This window comes from Epinephelus moara, chromosome 21, assembly GCF_006386435.1.
Source record: "Epinephelus moara isolate mb chromosome 21, YSFRI_EMoa_1.0, whole genome shotgun sequence".
NCBI classification, from domain to species: domain Eukaryota; kingdom Metazoa; phylum Chordata; class Actinopteri; order Perciformes; family Serranidae; genus Epinephelus; species Epinephelus moara.
In genome coordinates this window covers 9,922,125-9,936,504 of record NC_065526.1, presented here as the reverse complement: position 1 = coordinate 9,936,504, position 14,380 = coordinate 9,922,125, and the positions used below count along the sequence as shown (strand labels likewise).

General features: G+C 40.4%; 1 protein-coding gene across 1 annotated transcript; it reads right to left on the bottom strand.

Moving 5' to 3' along the window:
• Positions 1 to 10,185: 10,185 nt before the first annotated feature.
• Positions 10,186 to 14,243, bottom strand: LOC126382958 (THAP domain-containing protein 7-like). The gene is made up of 6 exons (XM_050033256.1): positions 14,013 to 14,243; positions 12,602 to 13,334; positions 12,296 to 12,470; positions 12,004 to 12,154; positions 11,679 to 11,869; positions 10,186 to 11,549 (listed from the first exon to the last, which is right to left on the bottom strand). Exons 1-2 carry the CDS (start codon positions 14,215 to 14,217, stop codon positions 12,625 to 12,627), a joined length of 915 nt encoding a protein of 304 aa, XP_049889213.1. The 5' UTR covers positions 14,218 to 14,243; the 3' UTR covers positions 10,186 to 11,549; positions 11,679 to 11,869; positions 12,004 to 12,154; positions 12,296 to 12,470; positions 12,602 to 12,624.
• Positions 14,244 to 14,380: the final 137 nt, after the last annotated feature.

The following is a 14,380-nucleotide window of genomic DNA, read 5'->3' as shown; positions in this document are numbered from 1 at the left end:
TTCATTCCAGCAGAGGAGGCTGTTCTTCTCTTTGTTAAACCCAGATAGACTTTAAATGTCATAAATGTCTGCAGTGTGTTTGATGTTTCCCACTGATCTTCATGGTAGACCAGCAAAGCTATAAACCAGCAGCTTTACAGGCATCCATTCATCTTCTATATCTCTGATGTTCCTTCAATTGTTATGCCAGTGACTGAAGCTAATCTTGCCCTATTAAAGCATACTGTAGCTTTTGTATGCAATCTGCGTAGAGACAAAAGATGTGTGTGTGTGGCATTCATGCATGCATCTGTGTGAGTGTGCGGCACTTACACTGTATTTGCATATTCACTGATACATGCCTGTGTGTGCATAACATGTCTTGTAATATCACATGTTAACGCACTGATGAGCACGCATTTAAGTAGCTCAGCCACAATGAATGCCCAACAGGCGTTTTTGTTAAAAAAAAATGCATCAATCTCCACCATGTGTGTGTTATGCATGTAGAACTGTGAGGTGAATTTGGTGAGAATTACACAAACTCATTAAAGAAAAGAAGAGTAGGTGCAAAGAAAAGGAGATAGAGTAGATGTAGGGTGCAGAAAAAGAAGGCTAGATTGAGGAGAAATGTATCAAATTGGATACAGAGGTGGAGAGGGAATAGAGATTAGGAAAGTGAGAACGTAGAGGAAGGGAGGGAAAGAGGGGTGCAAAGAGGATGAGCAAGGGGGGATGAGAGGGAAAATTATTAAAGTAGCAGTGTTGGAGCATAACTGCAGTCAAAGCTTGGCTTAGTATCCTTTCTGTCCCTGGGCTATTGGGATTCAACAGAACAGCCCCCCCCCCCCCCTGTAACAGGAACCACTGCCAGCACATTAACATGCTCATACTGCAGAGCTTCTTCAATAAAGTGATAGAGTGTGTGTGAGAGTAACAAATACAGAGCGTGTGAGTGGGTGTGTGGGCGGGTGGCTGGGTGAGTGGGCTTACAGTGTGTGTAGGTGCATGTGTGCACCGTGCATGAACTGTGTCTTATGTCTCTTAAGTGTGAGTGAGCGTGTTTGCTCGCAGTATTACTCGCTGTGTTCATCTGCAAACAGGAGAGGCCAAATCACAGAGACGGTGAGGCAGAGGGAAGGGAAAGTGATCTGTTTTTGTCGTCTTGGGACAGCTGTCTGTCTCAGGTGCTGCAGCAGAGGCTTGAATTCACTCTCTTTACCCATCAGAACTCATTTCATTCAAACATAATCACTCCCAAGCAGCTCCTCTTTCCCCCCTCCCATCTTTCGGAAGTAAACACATTAGAACCAATTATAAAATACTTTTGCCAACTCTGTGCAGTTGATTTGGATGTAAAAGACGCAGATAAGAAACACCAAGCCAGCTAGATCAAAGGAGCATCGCTGAGCCTTAATTGAACAGAGACCAATTATTTTTAATGAGTAGAACCGAACGCCCCACTTCTGAGTGGGAGTTCCCTCATTCTCTCCCTGGGAGGACGAGAAAAGAGAAACAAGCGGACTCCCAGTGGCACAGGCCCATATCAAAACAACAGGACAAAAAGAGGTAGATAGAGAGAAGAAAGATGCCTGGGATACAAGATCGAGAATATCTTTACTCTGTGTGCTCATGAGTGTGCAAAAGACAAACAAAGTCATGTACAGTTCTGTATAAATAACTGCACGGGCCATAAATAGATGTCTGTGTTGTTGACCCAGCTGAAATCTACATGTTCTCTATTAGCCATGGATGGATTACTGAATGGGCCTACTGGGCACAGGCCCAAGGGCCTAAAGTGTCAGGGGGGCCCGTGGTCTGTACTTGCAAAATGCCATTCAGAATACTACTTAAAATAAACACAAAGAGAAGCAAAGGAACTGCAAAAACTGGCAAAACAACCACAAGGAAACACAAAAGGACTACATAACACAAAACAACCAACAAAGACATAAAATTACCTCAATTAGACACAAATTTATCTCACAGAGGCCCAAACGACAACAAAACGACACAAAACAACCACAGGAAGATGCAAAATTACTACAAAGAGGCACAAAACAACTAATAAAAGCACAAAATTACCACAAAAAGACACCAAACAACCACAAGGAGACAACAAATGACTACATAGCAACACAAAATTACCCCAAAGAGACAGAAAATTACATCAGAGACNACACCAAACAACCACAAAAAGATGCAAAATGACCACAAAGAGACACCAAACAACCACAAGGAGACACAAAAAGACCACATAGTGACACAAAAACCAAAAAAAGACATAAAATAACTTCAAAGAGACACAAAATTACCTCAATAAGACACACAACTACCTTAAAGAGACCCAAAGGATAACAACAAAACACAAAATGACCACAAGATGCAAAATGACTACAAAGACACACAAAACAACTACAAAAAAAAGACACAGAATTACCTCAAAAAGACACCAAACAACCACGAGGAGACACAAAATGACTACATAGCGACAAAACAAAAAAAAGACATAAAATGACCCCAAAGACACACAAAATTACCTCAATAAGACACAAAACTACCTTAAAGAACCCCAAAGGATGACAAAACAACAACAAAAAACACAACAAAAAGATGCAAAATGACAACAAAGAGACACGAAACAACCAAAAAAAAAGACAAAACTACCTGAAAGAAACACAAAATTATCTCAAGACACAAAATTACCCCAAACGACATCAAAATGACACAAAACAACCACAAGAAGATGCAAAATGACTACAAAGACACCAAACAACCAAAAAAAAGACACAGACTAACCTCCAAGAGACCCAAACGACAACAACACGACCCAAATAACCACAAGGAGACAGAAAATGACTACAAAGACACACGAAACAACAAAGAAAAAGACACAAAATTACCTCAAAATACACAGAACAACTATAAGGACACATAAAATGACTACATAGCGACAAAAAAATAACCAAAAAAGACATTAATTTACCTCAAACAGACACAAAATGACCTCAATAAGACAGAAAATTACCTCAGAGACCCAAGCGACAACAAAACGACACAAAACAACCACTAAAAGATGTAAAATGACTACAAAGAGGCACAAAACAACTAAAAAAAGACACAAAATTACATCAAAAAGACACTGAACACCCACAAAGGATGCATAATGACTGTAAAGAGAAGCAAAACCCTCACAAAGTCTGTGCATCTTGCTCCAGTGTAGGAAAGGTGGTGGGGCCCTTTGCATATCTGGGCCCATTGTCTCATAATCCACCAGTGCTAATGTGGCATTATGATGTTGTACACAGCCGCAAAAACATTTCCGATTTGACAGCAGATACTGCTAACAGGGAAAAAGTAATTTATGACACTTACGACACAGAGATGCATTTGACATAATCCTGGCAGAGGGATCTTTGTGTTCCAGAGATGTTGTAAACGGTGCCAGCTGTGACCTTTAAAATGCAATAAAAGCCACTCAGTCTTCTGCAGCATGTTAACACAGATGGTTTGAGAGAAAAGAGGAGAGAACGAAATTATGTGGTACCACGGGATGAGGATTTTTGGAAAAGTACACTGGTTGGTATTTAACCAGTCAAAACTAATTCATTGAAGTTTTAACACCACCACCTGGTTCGTCTGTTAAATGAACAATTTAAGAGATTAAAGCATCAAACTGATTCATTTCAGGTGCGCAGTGTGCTCACAATATTCACAGGCAGCCTGCTGGGGTAATCAAATTTCACAGCTACTGTATCTGCCACTGAGATGTGAGATAGCTTGTATAGAAACATAATATTCTGACATGAGGGTTGCACTGGAGGAAGAAGCAGTAGAAATCGCTTATTCTCTGGGGTCTGGGGAGGTCTGAAGGTGCTCGATAAATTTCATGCTAATCTTAGATCCTCACATTTCTTGGGTGCAATGTATATCTGTCAGTTGGTCTGCCACTTTAGTCCAGACCAGTGGATCTCAGCCTTTTTTTGTGTCTTAGTCATAGTCACACACAGAACCACTACTTTAGACTGAAACATCTCATATGTGGTTTTGAGTGAAATACATCGACCACTACTGGATGGAGTGCCTTGAAATTCGGTACATAAAATTCACGACCCCCTCAGGAGGGCTTGTAATAACTTTGGTGTTCCCTTAACATTTCCTCCAGCGCCATCATGTCAAAACTTTAATTTGTCCAGCACTTTGGTTTATGACCAAAGACTGGCAAAACTAATGAAACAGGACAGAGCTCCAAGTCCACAGAGGTGACACTCTGCACTCAGCTGATGTTCTGTGAAAGATAAATGTTGAATGTGTATTTTCAGTGGTCAGGTGTCAGGGATGCAAAAACTTCAATATGAATTATGGTGAAGAGGAGGAGCACTATTGTATCTTGACACAAAGTAGGTTAAAAAGCCACTTCTACATTAATCACTGATTTAAAAATTAAAACAAAATGTCTGCATGCGTCTGTGCACTCGTAAATAGCTTGAGAGCAATGCAAAAAATTGGAGTTTGATTCCTTTTATGTGTGCACATACTTGACCAAAAAGGTGTTGTGCTTTCCAATACCCATACTACTATACTATGTAGTATGCCACAAAAAGATTTAGTCTAATACATAGTATGTCAAATGCAGTATGCCAAAAATACCAGGATGTTCTACTACATCCGTCTGATTTTGCAGTATGCAAGCCACCATGCTTTTCTGGCTATTCTGACCCACAATCCTCTGCACAGTGGACGATACCTCACACCCACTGAGCCTGATTGACAGCTGTTTGACAGCTGTCAGAAGTCCCAGTGATAGATGACAGCGCAATCAAGTAACTGATGACTAGGAATATTAATTGTTTAGGTAAACAAAATAATCCTAAATATTACAAACAACAACAGGACATAACTATAAAAATAACATGACAGAGCTGCAGAAGTAATTTCACTGTTGCAAATATGATATTAGAATCTACAATCTGTGCAGTTATAATTGTTCAGTTAAACTACATACATTGCAAAGTAACAACAGCTGATCTGTCTGGGTTGATCTATAAAAGCAAGAGGATCAAAATTGAGGGTGTCATGTTATGAGAAAGTAGCATGTCCTATGTAAAAAGAAAAGGTATGCCATTCTGATTCTGCTGCACCACCCAGCAAGCATGCCCAGTGATGCAAATCAAACACACCCACACAGGTGCATGCCAGGTCTAACTAAACTCCTAAATACTAGCACAGTGAATCCTCCAGCTTTTTCTATCTTCAGTGAAGTGTGTGAGGCCTCTCTGCTGTTTGTGTCAATAATCCCTGGTGTGCATGCTGAGCCTTATTCAGCTCAAAACTTTCTGGAGTTTAAGGAGCGCATATTTTTGCTTTGAGCATGAACCTGGAGCAGATTGAGGAGGCCTTGACAGACTGACGTTCAGTCATGCGAGTACAACAACAGACTTGTTTAAAGAAAAGGTAGAAACTGTGTAAAAACTGTAAAGGCTGTCTTTGAGCTTTGATGTGTGGTTCTGTGAGCTGCAGCTGCTGCTGAGTTTGTATTGTCTTACATCTCTGTGTTGGTGGTGCTGTACTGCTGGTGGCTTTGCTGCACCCGCTGTGATGGTGGTAACTGAAGTTAACATCAAGTTGTGTACACAGGCTGCAAATGTCTTTGAATCTCTATAGTATATAATGAGTCTATAATGATAGATTTATTTATTTGGACACAACCGGGGACAGTGTGGTGTTGTTCCCTTGTGTACACCTTGACATGATAATGCACCTTATTTTGTAGCCTTTTGTTTTTAATGCAATAGCTCTGTTGACAGTAAATACCTTTTTGAGTTGTGTACAGTTATTTAGTTTAATAACTTCATTTATATATTCGGTGTATGTTACATGCCTTAATGTATTTTCAATTATTAGGTGTAAATGCAAGCCTGCATGTACAAGTAGCAGGAGGAGAAAGGGATGTGGACTAATAGGAAACATGGACCTATGAGGTTTGAAGATGGGAAGCTTTTACATAATAATATAATAATAAACTTTATTTATATAGCACTTTTCTTAACAATGTTACAAAGTGCTTAACAAGAAGACATAAAAACAAATAAGGTAAAAACAGACATGTCAAGTGGCCAAAAAACTGTTAAAATGAATAAATACAAAACAACAAATTAAAACAGTATAAAACAAAAGCAGTCAAACATTCCCAAAAGCTTTTACAAAGAGAACAGTTTTAAGACGAGATTTAAAAGAGGCAAGGAAGGGACTTTAGTGTGCCTTCGTTCAATAGGCAGGGCATTCCAGAGTGTGGGGGCTCTGACAGCAAAAGCACAATCTCCCTTTGTCACAAACTGCGACCTGAGAGTAACCAGCAAGGCTCCATCCATGGATCTCAGTGGACAAGAGGGCACATACTGAGAGTGAGGTGATGTGCTCATGCCTCTTTGTCCCAGTAATAAGTCGGGCAACAGCATTTTGGACCAACTGGAGACGATGGAGGGAGCTCTGACTAATACCTGAGTAAAGTGCATTGCAGTGATCAAGTCGCGATGTACATGAAGCTCCATTCACTAACAGCACAGATACTTCATAGTGTCATACTGACCAACAGGTTTTCTGGTTTTGTGTCTGTGGACAATATTAAGACTGTGCAGGTACTTGATGGCACTTGCCAGATTGAGCAGCACAGAGCTGGCGTCTCGCTCTGTGTGTTTATTTGAAGAGGTGATTGCACTGAAGAGATTGCCCTCCTCAAAAAAGAGTTTACAACTGTGTAAAGGGCTGATGCAGCTTCATCTGTTAAAATTTACTGCTAATAATCAAATATTAGCCTGCTAATATGCTAAACTAAGATGTGTGAGCAAGTGCTGGCAACAAACTCCTCATAGTGTGGTTGAGATGTCACATGTTGGATTAAAACATGGGCAACTTTAGACCTGAGGGTGTGTTAAGAGGGGCAGAATTTGCCACCCGAGCTGACATTTCATTTATCCATGACATCTGTGTAAAAACATAAAACAGCACATGTTAACATGACCATAAGCCAACATATTAATGCTGGATCAGTTGAATTATAAGAGGAGATGATGTCATACACTAAATCCAACCACACATACGGTAACATAACTTATAAATTTATTATTTATTATTAATTTTATTAGTTGGGCGCCAGACAAACAATTAAGCCTGCCAATTAGGGTTCAGGGGAGCAGCCTAGGCCTTACCTGCCCCACGCTACAAAATACCAAATAATCAGGTCAAATAGCAGTTACTATTTTACACTGTCTTTTCATTAGTGTCAGGACACCAAGAACCCATTAAACACAACATTTTAAACGAACTTAAGCCATGTCATATCAACATATACTGAAACAAAAAAAGATCCCAAAAAGTCTCAATAGGAGTTCTTTTTCTCCTAGACCATCATAAAAATGTGGGTGTCTGTGTGAGGGTGTGTGTAGGCAGGGTTTCAGTCAGTCTCAGACGGGTTGAGGGGGTAAAATCCAGTTTGAGCAATGGGTGGAGAGGGGAATGGGGATGGTGTACCAGAGTTTATTGTTTGAGTGTGAGTTGAATGAGTGAAGACAGGTTTGAGGAGAGCTTTTGATCAGCATGGATGTTCCAAAGAGTCACCACATTATTCAGCATTTCCAACAGAAATCCAGGGTCAGACATCAGATGAGCAAAAAGGTAAATAAATTAATCAAACCTGCTCTTGATGATCTCCAGCACTGGAGTAAAACTCAGCTCCGGAATCCTCTGCTCCACTACAACAACAATCACAATGAATTACCTTCACGATAACACTTTCATTCTCCAAGATCCTCTGAAGCAGGGAGAACTCACCTCAAGGAGCTTGCGACAGTCAATCAAAAAGAGAATGAATTGTGGGGCGTCGGTGACTTAGTGGATAGAGCAGACGCCCCATATACTGTACAAGGCTGTTGCCGCAGCAGCCAGGGTTCGACTACAGCCTGAGGCCCTTTGCTGCATGTCATTCCCTCTCTCTCTCTCTCTCTCCCCTCTTCATGCTTAACTTTCCTATCAATTAAAGGCAAGAATGCCCAAAAAATATCTTAAAAGAATGAATTGTATGCAGAAAAATGCTCTGTGTGGCTCAAAACTCTTCTGCTCATGCAACTCTCCTCCACACTGGCTTTGTCAGGTGTATGCAGTCAGCAATCATTCTCTGCCCCTCTGTTTTGACCACACCCCACCTGTATTGCCACACCCACTCCTCTGCTGCCACACCCACTCACCAAATCCTCCTCTGCTCAGAAAAAAAGGAGCAGCCTGCTGTGTTCAGGCTGTCTGCTACAATACACTTTGACTGGTTGCACTCAAATATCACATATAATGAGCTATTATATTCCAGTTGGATACACCTTGATTAAAGTCCAACCAACCAATATGTCATACCTCATGGTGTACATTTTGTGTGAAGAAATGTTTCCAACCTGAGGCAATGTCATTTAGTTTCCTGAGTTTTCCTGTGTGTCCAGTTTGCCCGTAGAGCTTTGGGTCGTGGCCAGTTTGTTGGCTAAAATGGTTCCTGGCTCTCTTTGAAATCAAGGTTATTTTAATTTAGGCGTACTGTACTGTATTCCATGCAAAATTTGCATTGTCAAGCTAAATACTATGGAAAGTATTTGAAGGTTGCTCGGGCCAAAATAAAATGGTTGAACATCATTTTAACAAAGACAAGAGCTGAAAAGGTTACACTTATGAAAGTCGTAGTTTCGCTTTTTATGATGTTGATTCTAATTAGGTGGCAGCGTGTGATTAGCACTCACCACCCTGGTAACCAGAAAAAATGGAGGAGAAGCTGGTGCAGGCCGTGTCCGTCTGTCCGGAGTTGTATGACATGTCACACAGACATTACCATAACAGAGACAATAGCTATATATATATATATGTTTATATATACATATAGGCCTAATAGTCTTAGTCTTAAGGTGTGTTCACACCGGACATTGCAAATAACTCTCTTTAGATAAAACCTACAAGCTTCTCTTCCTATGACTTTTCCTAAAAATGTGTCTTGTATGTTTTCTGAAGCCTTTAAGTTACAAAAATGAAACACACTACACTTCTGAGCATTTATACCACCGACCGCGGCAGAGCGCTGCTGAAAATTATACATTTTGATACATAGGCCCTACAGGTGGCTATACATATTGCAAAACTCTGTAAAAGTACACCAAAGCATACATTTTCGTTTCCAAATATTTATTTGAAAACAAAACCGGTCAATAAAAAAACATTTTGTTAATAATAAAAAACGAATCTCAACAGTGACCGCGCCAGCCGGCGGGACTGCGGCTGAACCGCTTCCAATGTTCAATCATTCATTCAGTCGCGTGCTCAGTGTGTGTGTGTGTGTGTGTGTGTGTGTGTGTGTTAGTATGTCAGAGAGGAGGAGTATCAATAAAAAAAAGTTTCCACTAATTATTTGGGTGTTTATTTCTTTTATTCTTACTTTTTTTTTTTAAATTAAAATGCGTAATATAGCCAACAATATCATAGACCAAAAGTTAATCTAATTTAGAGGAGGAGTATCAATAAAAAAAAGTTTCCACTAATTATTTCGGTGTTTATTTCTTTTATTCTTACTTTTTTTTTTAAATTAAAATGCGTAATATAGCCAACAATATCATAGACCAAAAGTTAATCTAATTTATTATTGTAGAATGTATTTAGCAAATCATCACTTTCAACTGGAGACACAGTGCAGCAGCAAAAAAAAAAAAAAGGAGAATTATAAAAAGCCGACAAATAGTGTTAATTAATTGACATGAGACACTGGAGAGGTTGTCAGTCCTATTCTATAGTCTGTAATATTTTTTTAATTTTATCATAACTTCTCGGAAGTTACTCAAATGCATTTTTGGTGTGCTTCTGAACACACGGGCAGCATAAACAATGTTGTGGCGCTTGGAGGGGCGCTGTAATCCTGGCAGTCCTAGTGTTAAGCACCACGGACAGCACCAATGCATCTCTCTGTCAGAGCATGTGAGCGGAGTTGGAGCTGCCTGGAGCGAGGAGCGGGAGGATTTTGTATAGATACAGTTGGCAATGACGTCACAGCTGGGGGCGGGGAAACCCGAGGGGAGGTGGTTTTGAACAGTTTTAAGGATTTTGCCAGACCATCTAAAAAGCCATGGTGTTTCAGCCAGCATGAGGTGACTGAAGAGGAGGTGGAAAATGTGGAGAGAGCAACAATCAGCCAGGCATCCTGTGTACAGTGGCATCAAGAGCGAGTTGGTCGTATTACAGGATCCATAGCCCACCGTGTCTTGACAGCTGCTGATAAACCAAGCAAGTCGTTAATAAATGAAATAGGTCAACAACGACACAGGCCAATTACGAAGCCACGGATCCAGTGGGGGAGACACCATGAGTATGATGCCATTGAAACCTATCGGCATGCTCTTGGAGCTGCAAGTTACACAGCCAACCTATCCTCAGCCATATATATATGTTCCCCAGTAGACACACCGCATCACAACCTGGTCATCAGGAAGGCTGGTTTTCACATTTGCCAGTCTATGCCATACTTGGGGGGTTCATGCGATGGCTATGTATCCTGTGAGTGCTGTGGGGAGGGTGTTCTGGAAGCTAAGTGTCCTTATAAGTGGGCTCAGGATACTTCTGGTGGGTTTCAGCATATCCAGCAGTGGCTTGCTGACAAAAGAGGACACCTGGAAACACTGACAAGCTTGAAGAGGAGCCATGCATATTTCACACAGGTATTTAAATATTTTAGCCTTACTGTACACCAAAATTAAGCATGAAACTAGATTTTGTATGATAATCCAAAATATATAGAGTATTGCCTATATTGTAAATATTAAGTATTACAATTGTATTGCATTTGTTTGTAAATGTAGCAAGTAGTAACAAACTAGGTCCAATCAAATGTCAGAGGCTAGATAAGCAGGCAGCCCCTTACAGAAATGTACAATGGCTTTATTTGATAGGTCCAAATGCAGATGTTCGTCACCCAGCGAGTATATGCCGACTTCATCACTTGGACTCCTCAGACTTGCCTGATATTTAGGGTCACCAGAGATGATGAGTTCATCAGTGATGCCATCAGTGTGACGCAAAGATTTTGGTCACAACACATCGTTCCTAAACTTCAGGAGCTGAGAGATGCACAGGTAAGTGGTCTGATTTCCTATCAGTATGTAAAAATGACAATAAATAAGTCAGTGACTCTGAGTCATATTTATTTGTTACTGAATCATTTTGAATCATGTTTTAGACATTTAATTGAATACTTACTGAGAGAGTTGGGTGATATTTACAAACTCTAATATCATTATACAGTACATATATTCACAATATGAAATTAATGGAATGTGGTGTTGTACCCTGTTCTCAATATAATCCATAACATATGTACATGTTTCTGCTAAGGAGGCAGAGCACAGGCCTGCTCAAAGCAGCGCAGAGAGTGGCACGTCAGGTGGCACAAGTGGTGGCATGGCAGGCAGCAGCATAGCAGGCAGCAGAGGCAGACGGCAGAGGCAGGGTGACAGGGTGTGCAGCAGCAGAGCAGCACTGAAAGAAATGAAATACCTCTGGAAAGAAAATCAACAGGTGGAACAGTCAGAACACAAATGAGTTGTTCATCAAACATATTCATCAAGCAACATATTTTGCCGGGAGGCCCAGATTATTAAATGATAGCACATTTATTTTATCCTTACATTCAAATTTAGTTGCTGTTGTACATAATACTGCCAGACATGTTCATTAATGCTGCACAGACATGTACAATTCGGTCAATCATGGCCTCTTCTCTCTTCTGTCTCTCATCCCTCAATCTCTTCACCAGGCGCAGAGGAATAGGACCATCCAAAATATGGAACCAGCTCTTCAGAGCAGCAAATCACTCTCTCTTCAAGAAACAGATCACATATTTATTGTCAAAGTTCTTTTGTTACTTGTCTTACAATAAAACGATTACAACTGACATATCTGATTCCTCACACATTCATATACTGGAGAGCTAGCTGCTGACACAATATTTACCTATGTGAATTCTAATGTTTGAGGTCACACGAGAATTTGCCACATCCTCTGCTGACAGCTGTTTTCTTCCCCGCGTGAATGATGGCGTAATCAGTTGTACACCCAGAACAGCGAAGTCCTCTCTCAAGGTGAAGCCTCGGTCAGCAAGTATCTGAAATGAACAGCATAAATACACTGTGTTTTCATTGACAAATTAACATGGGGACTACAGGGAAACAATAAACACACTGATAAGAATCTGTTTAGGAAAAACAAAACAAGAAGAGTATAAAAGTCATGGTTAAAATCTTACCTGATCTCCAGCGTGTAGGTATCTCTGAGACAGGAAATCAGAGTTCCTCACAATGTGAACATCTGACGCTCTCCCACCCCAGCCTTTGGAGACATATGTGATGGCACCAGATGGATGACATGCAATGAAGTACTTGACTGTGGTCCAGTTTTTGTACTTAGAGTAGGTCATTGCTCTGTGAGAAAAGACAAATATTTTTGTAATATTAACATGGAAATAGTTTACATGTATCTTTTCTCGTATACAGAGAAATAACTAGGTCAGTAATGTTATTCTGACATCTGATGAAAAGCAAAAATGTCTGACCTAGTTTTCAGCTTCTTTGAATGTTAGATTCTGATCTCAAAGCAGTCGATGATAGACGTCAGTCTGGGGTATTGCAAAAGAACTTCGGCTGGTACTGTGTTCCTGACGCATTCTCTGTCAGGCCAAGCAATCAGAAATGAAATTTTTGCATACAGCAGATTGAGCCACCAGGAGAACACATCAAGAAAAGTGCTGTGTGCCAAGTCAAGTATTCCACACATAAAGTCCGTTGAAGGGTTCTGCCGCAGTTTCACCAATGTTATGAAGAGCTCATCTTGTGTCGAATGTTTGGATGTCTCTCGTGGCTTTACAAACTGCACCAGGTACTGGTGCAAGGTGTCAAACAGTGTCCATGTCAGCCCAGTCATCAGCTTGCATTTGATGTCATTTTCTCTCACACTGTTTGCAGAAAAGTTGATTTTTTCCAGTTGTTGCACAGCTTCATCACGCTCCTTCCTGGCCTCATCCCTCTCTCTGCTTAAGTTGAAAATCTCATTCTCCACACTCTGAGGAAGGCATGGAGCCTCTGGTGCTGTGGTTGCTGGTACTGGTGCGTCTGGTGGTGTTGTTTCTGGTACTGGGGCTGTGGGAACGTCACTGAGGACAGCCTGGTGACGTTCACGCTCCCTTCTGCGCTCCAGCCTTTGCAGTTCTGCAGCTGCAGACTGCGTCTTTCTGGCACGGAAGAGCGAGGGTATGTAATCTGGGTGGTCCTTTTCTTCATTTTTCAAGCCTAGGGAAAACAGTTAAAAACATGGGAATAAGTAAGAGAGCTAAAGCAGTTAATTTAAACTTGAGGAGACCTGGAGGCTACTGCCACTATTAGTTTCCCACTATTCTGAGGGGAATTAAAGATTATTTTTATTTTGCATCATTGCACACCTTCCCAATAAGATTCACATTTGAGAATCTGTAATCAGAGAATCTGGACTTTTTTCTTCTTAAAAATGACTCAAAACGATAAATTAAACATAAAATAAACATCAAAACAGTTGGTGACTGATTCAAAAGTTGGCAATAAATCAATCAATCATCTAATTGTTGTTGGTCCAATATGACGTGAGGTTCTTTTAGCTTTGCACAGAAACAGGCAATAGAAATGTCCTTCAGCTATATTTTATTTTATGCTTGGAGTACATTTCAGAGCCAGCACTTTTTTTTTTTTTACATATACCGTACTCAGTAAAGAACTTTAATCAGTACTTCTACTTTTACCAGACTTTTGTACACGAGTATCTGTACTTCTACTTAGGTACTGAATGTGTACTTTTGTACGTGTTGCGAGGAAATCTACACAAATTACAAATGTAGTACAAAGTTCACTAGCGTTTAAACAATTAATCTAATATTCCTGATACCCCTGACATAGTCTACGATTGTTTGGAAATGGTTAACATTACATTAAACTTACCTGAAATGAAGTGCTGACTGCAGACATACACAGGTTTTGTTGTTGGGTCCCATAATCTGCCAAACTTGTCCTCTCTTCTGATAGCTTGAAGCCATTTTGTCCTCCGTTGTGGTTCCGTTTTATTATTTGGTAAAATGTAAAACTTTAACTGGCGATTTTTTTGTTTATTTGCGGTGCAAAAGGGCACACAGCAACTCTTCGGCATTTTGGCTAATGGCAGAGACCGGTTTGTTTTCCCCCTCGGCTCTAACCGGATGTGACGTTTGTGGGCGTTCCCGTCATTGCCGACTGTATCTATGTGTGCCAAAATAGGTAAAAAAAAAAAAAAAAATCATAATTTCTTCGTCTTTTGTGTAATAAAATATTTG